This window comes from Schizophyllum commune (genome assembly GCF_000143185.2).
Source record: "Schizophyllum commune H4-8 unplaced genomic scaffold SCHCOscaffold_4, whole genome shotgun sequence".
In the NCBI taxonomy this organism is placed as follows: Eukaryota; Fungi; Basidiomycota; class Agaricomycetes; order Agaricales; family Schizophyllaceae; genus Schizophyllum; species Schizophyllum commune.
In genome coordinates, this window is record NW_026089541.1 from 2199534 (window position 1) to 2216242 (window position 16709).

Sequence of the window (16709 nt, forward strand, 5' to 3'; positions counted from 1 at the left end):
TTTTCGCCTCCCACTTACCCTCCCTTACCCTACCTTCCTTCCCATACACTGCTCACCCTCATCGCTCTCGACTCTCGTCTGCTGCCACGCCACCGCAACCCACTGTATTCTTAGCATCAACTGCTCGCATCGCATCTTGTATACGCTCATCTGCATCCAACTGCATACCCCCCTGCATCCAACTGCACACATGTTATCTGCATTGCTACGCTTTAGAACTCTACGTACTTATGATGACTGGAAAGAAGAGGTTGTCTTCCACGGGACGGCCGCATGTATCCGACAGCTGCTTTGCTGAAAATGATTGACGAGGGACTGAGCTCGTCGTGAATGTCGAACGTCTGTGAGCGACTTCGGCAAAGGCCGTCTCGTTCGGAGCCGAACCTGAACTTAGCACGTGACCAAATATTGTCTTCCAGATTCTGCTGCCACAGCGCACTGTCAGCCTTCGTACGATTCTCTGAGAAGCAGACGAGTGTGTTTTCTACTGTTCAAACCAGCTTATCAGAGCGCTGGTGGACTCGAGAGGCTATTGATACCTACACCCCAACTCGTAGTTCAAACACGTCGCGAGATGGAGCGCACCAAAGTGGAATATGCGTAGTTCATTGTGGTACGAATCATTTGTCATAAATACGTCCCCATGCACTGTTATCATATCGTATCCTCCCTTCTTAGGGGTTCGTGAACTCGTAGTTCAAGTAATGCCCATCGCCCAAATCCTGGTGATAGTATCCGCCGACCTTCCCGTCCTTCCCGCACTGGTCTATCAGCTGCTGCGTGAACTTGCCCGCGCTCGCCGGGTCCGAGCACTGCGGCTCCGTGCCGTCCTGCATGCAGAGCACGAACGCGCAGCCCTCGTTGTTCGACGCGGTCGTGCGGCAGCCGGAGCCGTAGGGCTGCGCGCAGTCGGGGTCGGCGCCCTGCTGGAAGCCGGTGGAGAGGTCCTGGCAGCCCTTGAGGTTGGGGCTGCCGTCGGTGGTCTCGCACTTGACGTAGTCGTCGGCGAGGGCGGTGGTGGCGGCCAGTGCGATGGCGAGGAAGAGCTTGGTGGCGAACATGGCTGGGGAGGGTATGAGCGCTGGACCTTCGTAGCAACGAGAAAGGGAGCTCACCTGGCAGTTCGTGAGGCGAGTAGGTAGCAGAGGATGCAGAAGTGCGAATGTCGAGCTATACGACGGTGAGCGAGTGAAGGAAAAATTGGAGAAGTCGTATTTACCTCAGAGGAAAGATACCTAAGAGGATGAGGACAGACGCAGACCCAGGTCACCCTTTATACCTGCTCTGAAGGCCCGATTTTCTAACTGCTATGACTGAGCGTCCTCAACGAGGCGGTGGGGGAGTACCCATCGGACAACAGCAGCACCACAATCATAATGGGCTCTTGCTTCAGGGAGTTCAAAGATGTGGGGTCCGTGACTGCAAAGGAAATGTTCCGCGGAGGGGCCAGCGTCCATGACGTCGCGTAGCTCTGCGTACCGAGCAGTAGCGAAACGCGCGAAAGGAGCGCTCGAGAGACGGTCATTTTGAGTGATATTCCCGCGATTCCTTCGTGGGCCATTGCCTGCTGCGTTTATCTCAAAGATGATGTCTTCGTCGAGCAGATATGAGTGGGAGCCAGCGCAAGCAAAGGAAGGATGATTGCTTGAGCGACATTGTGAGCAATCTTTACCAGAGAATCATTGTTTCTCGCGCTGTTTGCGAGCAGTGTACTACTGCCCTTGTGACGGATATGGACTTCCGAGAATAGTCGAAACATTGGGGCAGAAGCAATTTGGACGTCGCTCCGATTTGAGGCACAGAGGGAGGTGGCTGAAGGCCACAAGACCTTCGGCAAGTATGGCCGTGCAGGCGGGAGTTTGGAAACGTTTGACTTGCTGCTGATCGCAGCGGTGTGAGTCGGGGTACCGACCTGCAGAGAGGACCATGGTGCTCGGCATGGACAGTAATTCTGATTATGGAGGAGCCTCTGATCCCTGAGCAGAGAGCACCAGACCCACTCTGATTGAGACACTACAGCTCCGATGATGCGACATGATGGGAGGGAGCAAGAAAGTTCAACATGTCACTGGTCCGTGTCTGCCGCGTAACTGGGTCCCGTGATCGTGACAAGCGCGCCTCGCGTCCGCAAATCACGATCACGACGCGTCTTGCTCTCAGCTTCCATCTTGTCCTGCACTCGCTGCCCACCATGGCCGTCCCAGATGTCGAGGAGCTCTCGCAGGAGATTATGCGCACGTTCTACAAACGGTTATACCCCTTCAAAGCCATCTTCAACTGGCTGAACCAGGATCACGTCCCGACGCCCCTCTTCACGCAGCGCGAGTTCGCTTTTACGCTCTCGAATGACGCGTACCTTCGCTACCAGTCCTTCAACAACGCCGATGACATGAAGAAGCAAGTGCTAGCCATGAATCCGACGCGTTTTGAGATCGGGCCAATGTATTCGGCGAAGGTACGTCTTTACCCAGATCACTCTGCTATCCTTGCTCACCTTCACCCCCTCCCCCAGCCCCGCGACCGCAAACTCCTCCGCCCCGGCAACTTCACCCCCCAGAAACGCGAGCTCGTCTTTGATATCGACATGACGGACTACGACCCCGTCCGCACCTGCTGTTCTGGCGCCGACATCTGTAGGCGGTGCTGGGGCTTCATCACCGCCGCTGTCAAGGTTATTGACGCGGCTATCCGGGATCAATATGGCTATGAGCACCTGCTGTGGGTGTACTCCGGTCGTCGCGGTATCCATCTGTGGATCTCGGACCAGGAGGCGATGGAACTTACGGACGATCAGCGGAGGGCGATTGTGAACTGGTTGTCGGTCGTGCCGCCGAGTAGTAAAGGGGAGGGGAAGAAGATTAATGTTCGTATCGGCAACCGACCAGTGCCTGCGTGCATAAGGTGACATGGCTGCGATCGTAACTCACACTTGGCGTCTAACGCGACGCGCAGGGACGCCATCGACGAGCTGAAGACCATCTTCTCCGACCTCATCCTGGAAGACCAGGACTGCTTCGCCTCTGAGGAGGGCTACGAGATCCTACTCAAACTCATCCCTGACAGCAGCATTGTCGCCACCCTCACTGAGCGGTGGCAAGACGACCCGCATCGGTCCTCGGTCGACAAGTGGGAGGACATCCGGAAGGAGATGAAGAAATATGAGAGGAATTCCAGGGAACGGGTACGTATCGGCGCTGCGTGATCTGTGGTGCTGTGCGGTCTATCTCATTACTCTTGTTGACCTTCCACCCCCCAGACAATCATGACCAACGCCCTCGAGGACATCGTCCTCCAATACACCTACCCCCGCCTCGATACCGAGGTCTCCAAGCACCGCAACCATCTGCTCAAGGCACCCTTCTGCATCCACCCGAAGACGGGGCGCGTCTGCGTGCCGGTAAATCCGGCGGAGATCGACTCGTTCGACCCGATGGCGGTGCCGACGGTGCAGCAGCTGTTGCGGGAACTTGATAGGGCGAGCGGGCAGGAAGGCGTGGGGGCGGGGGATAAGGCGGGGGAGGAGAAGGAGCATGGTGAGTATGGCGAGTCTTCTGCGATGGGCGCGATGCTAATCGTGCGTGTGGAAGACTACGAGAAGACTTCACTTAAGCCGTATGTTGACATGCTCGACAAGCATAACACGAGCATCATCAACCAAACACGACGAGGGAGGAAGACTGCGGAGGGTGAGTCTTTCGATCGTCTCTTCGTCGTCGGCGTCGCTGAAGGTAAATTAGATCTGTCCTGGTAACATCGTGTTGCCCTGTGGACATGGACTGTATGCCCTCGTCTCGCTGTTTTCTTGCTTTGCTCGTATACTTAGTCGCGCTATGAACATGTTGTATCATCTTCTCTGGAATAATGCGCCGGCGCGTACTGGTTACTTGGTCTTGAGAGGCGTCGGAGCCCAGCTCAGGGTAAGTCACACAAGACGGATTCGAGTGCGGCAGGCAGAGTGGCATTCCGTGACGAGAAAATCGTAGTTTGAGACTATCCAGACGATCCAGGATGAGACTATTCAGACGATCCGGGTAACTATGTGGATCCTAAGTATATCGATACAGTCCGTTCAGTAACGATACAGTCAGTCTTGTAACCAAATCACCAAGTATATGTATCTGTGTGAGTATAGACACCTAGTGTACACGTGGGTACACGATACCAGAAAGAAACAAGAGCACGAAAACCAATAAGATAGAGATGAGGGAGATTGGGATGGGATGGGGATAATGAAGAGTGAGCCGATGAAGACGAGACCAGAATGAGATGAGGACTATGAGCGGACCAGGATGCAGACGATGAGTAAATGCCGAGCGGTGGTAGTACAATGGGCTTTGGGAATGATGCGAGGAGTCCTGGGAGGCGAGAATGCGATGAGGTTGAGGGTCGTGGGTGTCGCGAGGGTGGAGGTCGACGTCGGCGAAGACACCTAGTAGTTGCGCCTCGAGCGCTTCTCCGCCAGCGCAGCACCGTACGGGCTCGCGTTCATCCTACCCGCGAGACGGTGGCGCCGAGGGCCGACAACGTTGTAGTCCGCCGTGTCCTCCACCAAGTACTTGTTGTCCGCCCTGCCATCGTCGACCACCAGCCTCTCATCGACCGGAAGCACCCTATCCGACGGCACGTCGAGGAGGATATCCTCGAGAGCCTGCTGCTGCCCCTCGAGGGCCCGCAGCGTCCGGCGGTTCTGTACCTCACGCTTCTTGCTGGCCTGCTTCTCGCGGCGCGCCTGCTTCTTGGCTTCGCGGTAGGCGGCTTTGCGGGCGGTCTTGGAGTCGACGTCGATGGCCATGGCGTCCGCGTCGACCATGGCGTACGCGTCGACAGCCATGGACTGCGCGTCGACAGTCATGGACGGCGCATCAACCCGTTGCGAGTGAACCTCGACCGGCTGCGCGAGCGGGACCGCCGCCACCGAGGGCTTCGTCTTCTTCATCCCCAGCTGCTCCTCCATCTCGGCCAAGAACATCCTCGTCTCCACCTCGATCTCCATCTGGCGCATCGGCGAGGGCTGCGGCTGCAGCTCCTCCTCAAAGCAGACGCGCTTGACAAGCCTCTCGCCACTGCCGACATTCAGACTGCGCTCGGTGACGCGCGTGAGCGAGTCGATGTCGTAGTTCTCCTGCACGGCGCAGGCGCCGCCGAGCAGCGAGGTGAGCTCGTCCATCTCCCGCACTCTGTTGTTGTAGTTGACGATGGCGGACTTGGGGATCTTGATCTTCAGCGGCTTGCGCTCGACGGATTCGGGGGTTCTGTATGTGGGTGAGCCATCGAGAATGAGCAGTGGCAAGGGAGGAAGACATACTCTTCATCGTCAGTGTTGAGGCGTCCATGAGGGGGTGGGGGAGGAGGGCAGCCGCCAGCCGCGGCTTCCTCAATCGTCTTGTTCACAGAGCGCATGATGCGGCCTATCTCATTCTCGGCCTGCCTGCGGGTGCGCAGACCCGCGGTGCTAGCTCCTTCGAGGGTGCTAGAATGGGCGTCAGCTACCCATAGTCCGCGCGCCATAAATCATACACTCACTCAATGTAGGCTCTGGCCTTCTTCTCGGCGCGCTTCGCGCGGGCGGTTTGGTAGTCAGGTCTGGTGTGGCAAGGGTGAGTCACGGTGATGATGACGACAACAAGCAGTGGGGAACGTACCCAGCGCGCTTGCTCTGGCGCGTCGGCTTGGGGTCTTCGGGGTCGGGGTGCTTGGGGAGGGTGAGGCGGACGCGGCTGGCCTTGGGCGGGGGGCGGCTCCGGGGAGCGGGCTTGGGGAGCGTGGTCTGTGATTCGACGCGTCAGTGAGGGCGATCGTCGAATAGAGGACATGTAGACGCACGATAGCAGGCATGTAGCCGGCGTAGTGCATGGGCGCATACGTCTCCATGCTTGGGTAGGGGAAGTGGTTCATGTTCTCGACGGCCAACATGGTGGGCTGTGTTCGGGGGCGCTTGACGACGAGGCGGTAGAGTAGGTTGTTGTTGTTGTTGTTGGGTGCTCGAAAGACGATCGCTGGTGTGGCAAGGCGCTTGCGGTTCTGCAGATGGCTTGCTGGGGTGCTGGCTGAGTGCTGGGTCGGTGGTGGTGAGAGGCAAGAGATTGGTGGTGGTTTAAGCACGCTGCTTGCCCTTATGTGCAGGGTGCCATGGCCATCCGGGACGCGGTCCGCGCTGATCATACACAGGCGCCGCCTCGTGGGCCATCTCCGTGACTAACAAGGGCCCTTCCATCCGGGGATCAAAACGAACAATAGGGCTAATATACGCGTCGACCAATCAGATAAGAGATCCCGCGCAGAGTTGACCGGCGCATTTGGAAGTAGACGACCTTCCAGTGCTCAGATTACACAGGGATATGAAGCCGAAGCCAGGGATCTCCCAACTTCGACATGGATGTGGGAGGAAGAGCCGCTCAATCTGCTTCCGCACGTTCATTATGCATCGGCAGAAGCCGAAGTGTGTGGCTGTGCTGATCAAGTCACCGGCGTCTCCTGATGGTACGAGCGGATCGCTGTTGATCGACCATCGCATTGGCCGCCGATGAATGTTTATGTTGATAGATCTCGGGACAGTAGATAGTGAGAATGTCTCTGATGCCATCTTCGGAGATGGTCCAGTTCCCGAAGGTGCTTAACAAGTACAGACCATCTACACACATCACCGGGTCACCCGCATTGCGCCATGAGCGGAGGAATGGCATTAGACAGGAGATCAGAGCTGTATATAAGGGGAGACCGAGAGGCATTTGAGCCTCGACCTTTTCCCTCCCCTGCTAGTAGGTTCATGTGGACCAGGAGAGCCGTGCTACAGCCACCTTCGTCCACTATCGCATTACTCCCACCATGTCTCCTACCGCATACTCGTCTCCCCTTGAGGGTATCGATACTTCCACTCCTCTTCCTACTACGAAGAACGCGGATGGCAAGTCATTGACGAACCTACCGCCGACTGAGCGGTCTCGGGCGTACGAGGAGTTCGTCGAGCCGATAACGAAGGCAGGCTTTGACTTCCAAAGTGAGTTGTTGCACGAGCAGGGGCTCGCACGAGAACGCGGCAGGAAGAGCGAGCTGCGCATGCTCACGCACCGCGCAGTATACTACATGGAGAACATCCCCGCACAGAAGCAGTTTGCGCGCGAACTGCACGAGCGCATACGGCGCGAGTTCCCTGAGGTGCGCTCCCTAGATCACCTACCAGAACCACTTCCCTCACCAACCCATCATAGCTTCACATCAAGACCTTCTGGGAATAGCCGATAGGTGCGCCTCCCCCTCCTTCTTCATGGCCTTCCCTCCAGTTATCCTGCTCCTTCTCAACTGTCCAACCCCTCCCAGGTCCCCACCCCGTCGCCATGTTCGAAGTCGACACCTTCACCCCGCACACCACCGGCGTCCTATTTTCCTGGCTCGCCGTCCACCGCGGGCCGCTCAGCGTGCTCATCCACCCCAACACGGGGGACGACTACCGGGACCATACGGAGTTGCCGATATGGATGGGGAAGCCGTGGCCGTTGGCGGTAGAGTTGTTGAGGTGAGGGCTTTGGGAGGGGGAGGGGCAACAGACAGGAGTCAGAGGTTGCGGCAGGGAGATTTGGAAATTTTCTGCGCACGTGGTTACGCGGCAGGTGCCGGAAGTTCAACATTCCCTTGATTGCGAGCCAGCCGTGCCGCTAGCCGCCGATTCCTAAGCGAGACTATGGTAAAGTCGCCTGCTGAATGTTGAGCACGGTAGAAAGCCATCCTTGTTCACATTGACCGCTTCAGTAAGGATTCCTCGACGATGTAAAGACATCGTAAGCACGAGCGCGTCAGAGATCGCGCCATGACCAAGGGCATGTCATGCGGAAGCGTATAAGAGGGGGGTATCGAAGCGGAGGCGGGTACTCACAGAGGACCGTCCTAGAGCCGTTCCATCAAGTACTATCAACAGCCGCGCCCCTTTTACCCATCGCCGCCACCACCACCCCACTCACCACAAACATGTCCTCCCGCCTCCCCGCAAACCCCGCGCCTACCACTTACCCCTCCCCCTTGGAGGGCATCGACACGAGCATCCCCCTACCCACGACGAGGAATGCAGACGGGAAGTCCTTGACGAACCTCGAGCCAAGGGTACGGTCAAGAGCGTACGAGGAGTTTGTGGAGCCGATCACGAAGAATAACAATGGCTTCGACTTTCATAGTGAGTGGGGAGGTAGAAGGATAGGATCAAACGGTGACTAACGCACCTTCCAGTCTACTACATGCAATCCGTACCCGCTCAACTGCAGTTCGCGCGCGAGCTCCACGAACGTATTCGTCGCGAGTTTCCTGAGTTGCGCATCTATACGTTCTGGGAGAAGCCTGTCGGTGAGTTGTCGCACCCATTCCTCAATCATCAGCCCCTTCTCAATATGCAAGCTCACACGCCGCAGGTCCCCACCCCGTAGCAATGTTCGAAGTGAACACCTTCACGCCGCACCAAACCGGCGCGCTTTTCTCCTGGCTCGCGGTGCACCGCGGCCCACTGAGCGTACTCATCCACCCAAACACGGACGATGCGTACAGGGACCACACGGAGCTGCCAACGTGGATGGGGAAGCCGTGGCCATTGTATACAGATCTGCTGAAGGGGCATTGAGGCTTAAGAGTAGTTTTGTGAGCTGTATAGCTGGTGTGGAGCTTGAGTGGCTTGGAGGAACACTGGCAGAGTTGCAGTATGTTCGAACCCATTGTATACCAGTCTAGGAAGGATATAATGTACATGGCTTGCTATCGCTTGGTGAAGATGTGCTTCCCCCGGTTCACGTAGCTCGCGAAGCCTAACCGGGAGTCGAAGTCGTCGATAGTTCTGCTCGAGTTTGTCACTATAATATGCGAGTAAGTCAACGTGGCACGCACCGCGTCCTCATCTCGCTCGCCCATGAGATCTCCTTCAACGGTGGTATGCGCAGGCATGCGCCGAGTGTGCCGAGGATCAGCGCGATGAAGGCCTCCGCTTGGATCTGCAAGGAAGTTGAGATGGTGTAAAAGAAGGAGGGCGGGTCACGCACATCCCAGGGCAGAGAGCCTTCCGGCCGTCCCATAGCCTTCAGATGTGAGAGGTCTGGCAGCGCGTCAATTGACTGGAGGAGAGCACAAGGACTATGCAGACGTACGCTCATAGGTCGAGTAGGCGGCTACAGAAGCATCAGCATTCGCTCTACAGCACTTCCAGCAACTTCACCCACTGTGCAGCACCAGCAGCAACGCCGCAAAGAGCATGAGGCGGCCGAGCATGGCGCCAATGGAGGGGGGAGGCAAGAACAATGCACGCACGTGTCCGTGACGCGCCTTTCCTTCCCCGCCCACGTCGTGCCGACGACAGCACCTTCTCCTGCACAATCATGGCCTTTCAGGTCCCCTCCCACCTCCCGCGCAGGGCTGCGCCGCAGGATGTGACGTCCGCTATACTGACGAAGATGGACGAGGCGACGGCGAAGACGCTTGATGCCGCGCAGGCTCGCGTCTGGCTCGGTGACCTCGACGAGACGATCGGTGCGACACGGGTGAGTGGTGTACTGCGTCTGCACGAAGATGACTGACGCTGGCGTAGCGCCGCATACACGACAGGATACATAAGGACTTGCCCGAGTTCCAGCGACAGCTCGAGACCTCGCGCGCGGTCCAGCAGCGGCTGAAGACACTGGGCGAGAACGTGGACGCTCTAGACGACGGGATCAGCAACCCAGAGGTGTGTACATCCATTCCCCCAACGCAACGACCTTCACTAAATCCTTTATAGACTGGCTTGCTGCCGACGCTTGTCAACAAGCTCACCGCGCATTCCGCTCTCGCACAAGAAGCCTCCGACGCAGCCGTCAACTGGGAAGCAATATCTCACCTTACCAAATCCAGAGATCATTTGCGCGTTCTCGAAGCACTGCTAAACGCAGGGAAGCTGCCTGCAGCAGTGACAGCTACCGGCGTACTCGACGAGCTGCTCACGAAAGGGCCGACATATCTAAACGACACTGACATCATCAAGACCCTTCGACGCGCTCTCTCGCAAGCGAAGACACGACTGGACGACCAGTTGAACGACGCATACTCACGCTCCATTGTTGTATCCCCCACTCACATTACTGTTCGGCCATCCGTACAAGGTATGCGTCGTGGTGATTATATTGTGGCTTAAGCTAATTTACTGCAGTGCGTCGGTCGGACCAAATTCTTTCCTTACAGGAAGTTGTATCGTCACTCTCCTTCACGGCTCGGGCCGAACACTTCTCGCTCCTTCGACGAGATTTGACCGCGCACTACATCGAGCGCGTCCTTTCCCAAGACGTCGAAATCGACATCACCTCTACACCCGGCGAAGTCACTCTACGTGCCACACCCGCACCTCCAGACGGCGCCAGCCTGCCCGCTCGCCTGCACAACATCGCCACCGTCCTCGACTTCTGCAACACACACATATTCACCGCGCTCCCGCCTTCATCGGGCCCGTCATTCGAGCGCACGCTATGCAAGCCGCTCACGGACAGTGTACTGAACAATCTACTCATTCCCTCGTTGCCAAACTCGTTCGATCAGCTGCCGCCGTTCCTCGACCTTGCCAAGCAGGCAGCGCACTTCGAGGGGGAATGGGTCATCGGGAAGTTGGGCAGCGATGCGCATGACAGGAAGATTCAATCGTGGGCGGACGGCGTGGTAGGGCACTACGAAAGGCAGAGGCGGTTGGATATACTCGAGCGCTGCCGCGTGCTGCTCGTCGCGGATGAGTCGACGTTCGAGACGTTCCCGTGGGAGACGACGGATGCGGCGCCGGCAGAGGTGGTCCCAGTGCAACACCCAGACGACGAGCCGCAGCAGGACGAGGCTTGGGGCTTCGACAATGCAGAAGACGCGTGGGGGCTGGACGAAGAGGCGAAGGAGGCCGATGCGGACGGCTGGGGTCTCGAGGACGACGCAGAGCCAACGCAGGACGAACCGCCTGTACCACCAGTGAACGGCAAATCGCACTCTGCCGAGCCAGAAGTACCCTCCGACAGCGGGGATGGCTGGGGCCTCGACGATGACGCCCCTGGCCCCGACGAGCCGCCTCCCGACGCCGAGGATGCATGGGGTCTCAACGATGACAGCGGCAGCGCCGGCGCCGACGACACCGCTTGGGATGACCCCTGGGCAGAGCCCGCGCCTGATCCCGACCCACAACCTGCACCTATCCCCTCACCCGCCAAGCCCGCCACCAGGCTCGAAAGGCTCGCGGCAAAGGGGAAGAAGAAGGAAAAGGAGCCTTCGTCGGGCTCGTCGTTTTCCTCCCCTCCGTCGTCATTCTCTTCGTCGTTGTTGTCTTCGTCGCCTTCGCCGCCTCCAGGCGCTAGCTCAAACGTCACACCATCAACGTCCACGGCACCACCCTCGACGTCAACAGCAACTCCGTCCATCTCGATCTCGCCGCCCACGAAGCTGAAGACGCGCCCGTCGCAGCTGCGCGTGCCGGAGCCGCCGCGGGAGACGTGCTTAGTGTCGACTCGGGCGAGGCAGGTGCTGGACCTTGTTCGTGTCGTGCTCGAGGAGTGGCGCGAGTTCGCCGCGAGCGAGGTCGTAACTTCCACTGCGCCTTCCTCTACTTCGAGTACGACATCTTCGTCGACACCGGGCACCATCTTGCTGCAATCTTCGGCCTCCGTGTTGGACCTCTTCCGCGCGCTGTACCCGGTCAAGTTCAGTGAAGTGCTCGCCGCGCCAGATGCGGGGATGCGATTCGCGAATGGGTGTTTGTATCTGAGCCGCGAGCTCGCGCGGATCCCGCCGCCAGAGGCAGTGCGCGACCGCTGGGCAGAGTGCATCCAGCGCCTGAAGGTGCTCAACGAGAGCTGGTTCTACGACGTTATCGTGCGTATATACTTCTCCCGCTCATACCAGTTCTGTAACCTAATTCGCCACGGCAGGAATCCCAACGCCGCGCCGTCGACACCGTCCTCACCACCGGCGCGCAGGGCTTCACCTTCACCGGCGACCAGGACCGCTACGACGAGTGTGAGGCCGCCATGAGCGAGGTCCTCTCCGACATCCGCCGCCTCGCCGCGCGCTGGCAAAACGTGCTCGCAAAGAGCAAGTACTACACCGCTCTGGGGCTGGTCATCGACGCGGCGCTGTCGAGGGTGCTGGCGGACGTGCTGGCGTTGCCGGATATCCCGGAGGTGGAGAGTCACCGGCTGAGCGAGCTGTGTCGAATTTTGAACTCGTTGGAGGGGTTGTTTGTGGAGGACGCGGCGCAGGTCGGTGGCAGTCCTTGGTGGTAGGGTAACATGCTGATGCGAGATTGTTACAGCCTTCGTTCATTGTCGCGTATGTGCCTTCGTGGCTCAAGTTCTCGTATCTATCGGAGTTGCTGGTGCGTTCACGAGCATGCTTCGTCGGACTCGTATTGATGCCTTGTACAGGAAGCCTCGATGGCGGACATTACCTACCTTTTCGAGACCGGTGCCCTGGTGGACTTCAGCGTCGACGAGCTCGTACGGCTGGTGCAGGCCCTATTTGCCGATACGGCGTTGCGGGCGACGACGATCCACAAAATCCAGGAGGGGCACCCATCGGCCGCTGTCCCGGAGCTATAGCCATAGTCAATGGCCGTTCTCTAGCTATCCCTTTGTACCTCACTGCTTTCCTTGCTTTTGGACATATGGATGACATATCTGTTCGCATAAAAAAACGACATGTACCCCGACGACGTTGGAAGACTAACTGTTCAGTGTTAAGCTCCAGTTCTCTCTTTTTGAGCATCCTCCATAGTGTTGCCACGGTTCGGCTCCCAAGCCGCTAGCCGACGAGCCAAGCCGAATTTTAGCCGAGCCTAGCCGCGCCGTTGAGCACCGGCTTCTACCGGCTCCATCAATTCGGCTCATGGCTTCGAGCCGCTCGAAGCTGGCTTGAGCCGCGGCTCCAACCTCCATCATGCTTGCGCCCTCCTGTGGCCTCTGTTCCTGTCCCCAATATGTAGGAAGATCTGCTTACATGTATCTAATGCAAGCCTGAACATTCGGGACGCGCTCATCTCACAAAAACGACCGGAAATGTGGTGACTTCTACCAAAACCGAGCCCTACTCAGACCCAGCTTGTCAGTAGTTATCCAAGCGGCACATTGAGAGCTCTGCAGACCGAGCCGCTAAAGTCCCTGACCACCTACACTGACTAGGAAGGATAAGACACTGTTCAGAGAACCTTTGGCGTACGAAACGCGCTGTAAGGAGCAGGCTCTGAATCGGACTCTGATGGTGGATGTCTGGTCACGTGGTCACGCAGACTCACAACGGCGTTGGGCCATTGGCAGATCCGAGCGCCCATTTAAGTGAAGAATACATTGTTTCAGACTGCATAAAACATTGTTGTGCTGTCAAATGTGCCTCAATGTCACTATGGCCTCTAGTAAGGTCAGGATAAGGGTTGCTACCCTTTTGGGAACAAGGCATCGGCTCGAGCCGGCTAGCCGGGCTCAGCGCCGCTCGGAGCCCAAGCCGCTACAGTGATGGGAGCTCGAAGCCGCTTACTAAGCCGTTTTTTGCCCAAGCCGTGGAAAGCCGAGCCGAGCTGCGCCAAACCGAGCCGTGGCAACACTAATCCTCCATCGACGACTTTATCGCCCTCCGCCTCTGCTGATCGTCTTTGCGGTCCTCCCTATCTATGTCAGTCTTCAGCGCAGGCCGCACGGCACTCGACTTTGACTCCGCGCCACCGACGGCTTCGCTCGTCGCCACTCGAGCTTGACTCTACGACGGGTCTGACCCGGTTGCTCGTCGAGTTCTGTGTGACTCACTCCAATTTTCCTTGCCCCTACAAGTAATGTACTACGATCCAGCACCTTTTGCGCTCACCATCCGCTCGTCAACAGACAAGTGAACAAAGTGAAGCTCAAAGGGAGCGGAGCAGGAGGATTCCCCCGACGACGCAAGCCTATACTGCAATGGCAAGGTCATCGCGTCCCCAGGTTGCAAGCAGAGCCCAGGGATCAGGGGCGACAAAAATTAGATAACCATAACACGAAGCAGTGCTTCGGTAAAAGTGGTTAAACTTTTAAGAACAGATACTACACTTGATCTAAGCCAAAAGGCCAGAGTGGTGAGGATTCCGGGTGAGAAGGAAGGGCTCTTATAGTGGGTGGGAGGCGCACGGACCAAGTGATCGATGATCGAGGGCGAGGAAGTTCAACTTGCACATGGCATTCACGTGCACGCGCTATGCAGGAGCGGCGTCCTGCTCATCCGTCTGTTGTCCGTCTCCACATACATACTATATACTACCACCATGTTCCGTAGAACCATGTCGCCCGAACGCTCTGAGGATGGCCGATAGCGTTCGAGTGTCTTGCGGCGCAGGACTTGCTCACTTCTTCCAGCCGAGCCCCCCGCTCTAAAGCCGGTGAATGGGGAAGCATCGTGTTACGGCACTTGTGAAAGATGGACGACATGGGCTCATTGTCAGCTCATTGTCCTCAACATTTCTCTGTCGCATCCGTTGCTGCCTACTGGTACAGTCCTCCAAAGCGAAATTCAGGAGTCAAGACGCGTGACGCACACGAGGCGGGCGTATGCGATCGAGCGCCACCTACAAATTCCCCTCATCGTCCTGCAAGTCCTCAAGTCGCTAGGCCCATTGTGCTCTGTGTCAAACCCTTCTCTGCCCCCTTCTTCTCGCATCGCACAGATGTCGGATTGCTCAATGCCTCACGTGGCGCATCACAGCTTGGGATCATGACGGCTGCGCCTAGGCCGTACTTCCCTCTTCAGGCAGTCGTCGCGCTGAGGGGGACACGATGCTTGACATAGCTTTCGGAGACCAGCATGCGGTACGTAGCCTGCCAAGTGTAGAGGGGACATTGCTAAAGCCTCGGACAGGCAGTGGAACGGCTCCCTGCAGAGCTTCTGGGGGAAACCTTCATGCTCGTATGCGCGGGAGAGGTAGACCCCCACGAACGGCTTCTGGCAACACTCAAACTCCTGCAAGTCTGCCGGTCCTGGAGACACATCGCGCGGCACACACCCAGGCTATTCACCTCCCTCACAGTCACCTCCTTCGCGCGCTACGCCAACCACCTGCCAGTGACCGCCGACTGGATCGCCCGCTCCTCCCCCCACCTCCTCCACTTCGTCTTCGATGTCGCCGAACTCGAAGGGTGGAACGCCGCCGCTGTGCACCACTGCCTCCAGCTCGTCGCCCCCCGCCTCGGGCAGCTCACCATCGGCACGAGCGCCGCCCTTTACGCCGCCCTCGCGCGCATGCGCGTCGCCTTCCTCCGCCTCACGCATCTCCTCGTCTTCATCGTCAACGAGGACTCGTGGTCCGGTCCGCCCGCTGAGCTCTCCCCCCTGCTCCCCCGCCTCCGCACACTTGAGCTCGCCGCGCCCGTGCACCTCGCGCACTTCCGCTTCCCCTGGGCGCAGCTCACCTCCCTCGTCCTCCGCGGCGACGTCGATCATACGGAGTACGACGACCCGTACGTAGTGACCGGCGTCCTCGCGCAATGCGCCGCGCTCGAGCGCGCCGAGCTCGTTCTGCGTCCGTTTCTTGAGTCCGAGGTCTCCGCGGGCGCGCCGGCGATCCACTTGAACCACCTTTCGTATCTGTCGCTCATCTTCGATGATGAGCTACAAGCGGGCGGGGATGCATCTCCTGCGCCGCTGCTTTCGCGACTGCATCTTCCAGCTCTGCGGCATCTGATCCTGGGCTGGAATCTTGCCCGCGCAACGCTCATTCCGCCCACTCTCTCCTTCCTCGCGCGCAATGGTGCCACTATCGAGAGCATCGAGCTCATGAACACGCCTCTTGAAACGCGCGAGCTTGACAGCATCCTCGCCCGCACACCCTCTTTGCGCTCGCTCACCCTCATGTGGGTCATGGTCCTCGACTACGCCGGCGTAGTTTGGGATGTCCTCAAGTGGGACGCAGAGCGGCGACGCGTGCCCAAATTGAGAGACCTGGCAATCTACGTGCAGGCGGGTGGGCGATGGCCATACGAAGAGGACGACCTGGCCATGGAGCGCATGATACGCTCTCGTTGGTGGTCGGACGCAGAGGACGCGATGCCGCACGAGCAGTGTCGGCTGCGCTCGTTGACGCTCGAGCTCTCAGGCTCCGAGCGGAATGTGTCGCGGGAAGTCGTCGCACGGCTGGACACACTTGTCGACCAAGGGCTTGATTTGCACCTCGAGCATAGCAGTCAGTAACTTGCCTGCCGGTTTGATCCTTCCATGCTGACTTTCACCAGCACACTCCTGGTTTCTCAGCGGTCCGGCGCCGTCACCGAATGCAGACGGAGAGCATGGCTAGCCACAGGCTCAGCATGGCATGCTTGCTATCGTCCCCGCCCGTCTGCAGTGGTACCTGCAAGTCAATGCCTATTTCTCGTTAGCGCTGCGCGATGAATAAGAAAACAAAACCGGCATGCCTTGGCTGAGGCTGGGATTCTAAACCGACGCGAGTGATCGCTGAGCACGAACAGCCATACATATGTAGGCGGACGACAAGAGATTGACGCACACTTGTAGGCCCTCTGTGGACCAGATTCCGTCGGGACGCCGGGAAGGGAAATTGAGGAAAATACGGCAAGGGCGCTCGCATTATATACTTGTTTTGTCAGACCGAACACCTGCTGTGCAAGACGTCGCATCCTTCAGGCGTCGCGATCCTATGTGTTGTACTGAGACTGGTTTTGGAGACAAATGCTCGGTTGACGCAACCCGTCGATGGAACTTCTGGCCGATTC

The 16709-nt window shown here is 58.1% G+C and overlaps 8 protein-coding genes across 8 annotated transcripts; 5 read left to right on the top strand and 3 right to left on the bottom strand.

Moving 5' to 3' along the window:
* Window positions 1–674: 674 nt before the first annotated feature.
* SCHCODRAFT_02572902 (uncharacterized protein) lies at window positions 675–1235 on the bottom strand (the record flags this gene model as incomplete). The annotated part of the gene is made up of 3 exons (XM_003033348.2): window positions 1220–1235; window positions 1116–1170; window positions 675–1063 (listed from the first exon to the last, which is right to left on the bottom strand). Exon 3 carries the CDS (start codon window positions 1059–1061, stop codon window positions 675–677), a length of 387 nt encoding a protein of 128 aa, XP_003033394.1. The 5' UTR covers window positions 1062–1063; window positions 1116–1170; window positions 1220–1235.
* A 956-nt stretch (window positions 1236–2191) lies between these two features.
* On the top strand, window positions 2192–3751 carry SCHCODRAFT_02495802 (prim-pol domain-containing protein; the record flags this gene model as incomplete). The annotated part of the gene is made up of 5 exons (XM_003032779.1): window positions 2192–2455; window positions 2513–2901; window positions 2953–3181; window positions 3257–3533; window positions 3588–3751. The coding sequence occupies 5 exons, from the start codon at window positions 2192–2194 to the stop codon at window positions 3749–3751; spliced, it is 1323 nt and encodes a 440-aa protein (XP_003032825.1).
* Window positions 3752–4429: 678 nt separating this feature from the next.
* Window positions 4430–5913, bottom strand: SCHCODRAFT_02598456 (uncharacterized protein; the record flags this gene model as incomplete). Its single annotated transcript, XM_050344029.1, has 5 exons — window positions 4430–5252; window positions 5306–5470; window positions 5524–5583; window positions 5643–5767; window positions 5824–5913. 5 exons carry the CDS (start codon window positions 5911–5913, stop codon window positions 4430–4432), a joined length of 1263 nt encoding a protein of 420 aa, XP_050201192.1.
* Window positions 5914–6825: 912 nt separating this feature from the next.
* On the top strand, window positions 6826–7517 carry SCHCODRAFT_02494648 (uncharacterized protein; the record flags this gene model as incomplete). Its single annotated transcript, XM_050343008.1, has 3 exons — window positions 6826–6997; window positions 7076–7155; window positions 7281–7517. The coding sequence occupies 3 exons, from the start codon at window positions 6826–6828 to the stop codon at window positions 7515–7517; spliced, it is 489 nt and encodes a 162-aa protein (XP_050201193.1).
* Window positions 7518–7962: 445 nt separating this feature from the next.
* SCHCODRAFT_02665738 (uncharacterized protein) lies at window positions 7963–8602 on the top strand (the record flags this gene model as incomplete). Its single annotated transcript, XM_003032781.1, has 3 exons — window positions 7963–8164; window positions 8218–8331; window positions 8397–8602. 3 exons carry the CDS (start codon window positions 7963–7965, stop codon window positions 8600–8602), a joined length of 522 nt encoding a protein of 173 aa, XP_003032827.1.
* Window positions 8515–9275, bottom strand: SCHCODRAFT_02619272 (uncharacterized protein). Its single transcript, XM_003033350.3, has 5 exons — window positions 9192–9275; window positions 9120–9140; window positions 9015–9067; window positions 8863–8966; window positions 8515–8812 (listed from the first exon to the last, which is right to left on the bottom strand). Exons 1-5 carry the CDS (start codon window positions 9238–9240, stop codon window positions 8734–8736), a joined length of 306 nt encoding a protein of 101 aa, XP_003033396.1. The 5' UTR covers window positions 9241–9275; the 3' UTR covers window positions 8515–8733.
* A 28-nt stretch (window positions 9276–9303) lies between these two features.
* Window positions 9304–12690, top strand: SCHCODRAFT_02619276 (uncharacterized protein). The gene is made up of 7 exons (XM_003032782.2): window positions 9304–9509; window positions 9557–9694; window positions 9746–10106; window positions 10154–11841; window positions 11898–12227; window positions 12281–12343; window positions 12393–12690. Exons 1-7 carry the CDS (start codon window positions 9348–9350, stop codon window positions 12564–12566), a joined length of 2916 nt encoding a protein of 971 aa, XP_003032828.1. The 5' UTR covers window positions 9304–9347; the 3' UTR covers window positions 12567–12690.
* A 1760-nt stretch (window positions 12691–14450) lies between these two features.
* SCHCODRAFT_02619280 (uncharacterized protein) lies at window positions 14451–16638 on the top strand. The gene is made up of 3 exons (XM_003032783.2): window positions 14451–14792; window positions 14842–16162; window positions 16212–16638. The coding sequence occupies exons 2-3, from the start codon at window positions 14884–14886 to the stop codon at window positions 16271–16273; spliced, it is 1341 nt and encodes a 446-aa protein (XP_003032829.2). The 5' UTR covers window positions 14451–14792; window positions 14842–14883; the 3' UTR covers window positions 16274–16638.
* Window positions 16639–16709: the final 71 nt, after the last annotated feature.

Excerpts from the sequence above, each read along its gene's own strand:
- SCHCODRAFT_02619272 (XM_003033350.3), bottom strand. The coding sequence starts at position 9,240 with ATGCTCGGCCGCCTCATGCTCTTTGCGGCGTTGCTGCTGGTGCTGCAC. Across the intron at positions 9,141-9,191 it reads GTTGCTGCTGGTGCTGCACA|CCGCCTACTCGACCTATGAG; the intron begins GTGGGTGAAGTT and ends ATGCTTCTGTAG. Across the intron at positions 8,813-8,862 it reads GCGAGCGAGATGAGGACGCG|AACTATCGACGACTTCGACT; the intron begins GTGCGTGCCACG and ends AAACTCGAGCAG.
- SCHCODRAFT_02619280 (XM_003032783.2), top strand. The coding sequence starts at position 14,884 with ATGCTCGTATGCGCGGGAGAGGTAGACCCCCACGAACGGCTTCTGGCA. Across the intron at positions 16,163-16,211 it reads TTTGCACCTCGAGCATAGCA|CACACTCCTGGTTTCTCAGC; the intron begins GTCAGTAACTTG and ends GACTTTCACCAG.
- SCHCODRAFT_02619276 (XM_003032782.2), top strand. The coding sequence starts at position 9,348 with ATGGCCTTTCAGGTCCCCTCCCACCTCCCGCGCAGGGCTGCGCCGCAG. Across the intron at positions 10,107-10,153 it reads TGTTCGGCCATCCGTACAAG|TGCGTCGGTCGGACCAAATT; the intron begins GTATGCGTCGTG and ends AATTTACTGCAG. Across the intron at positions 12,228-12,280 it reads TTGTGGAGGACGCGGCGCAG|CCTTCGTTCATTGTCGCGTA; the intron begins GTCGGTGGCAGT and ends AGATTGTTACAG.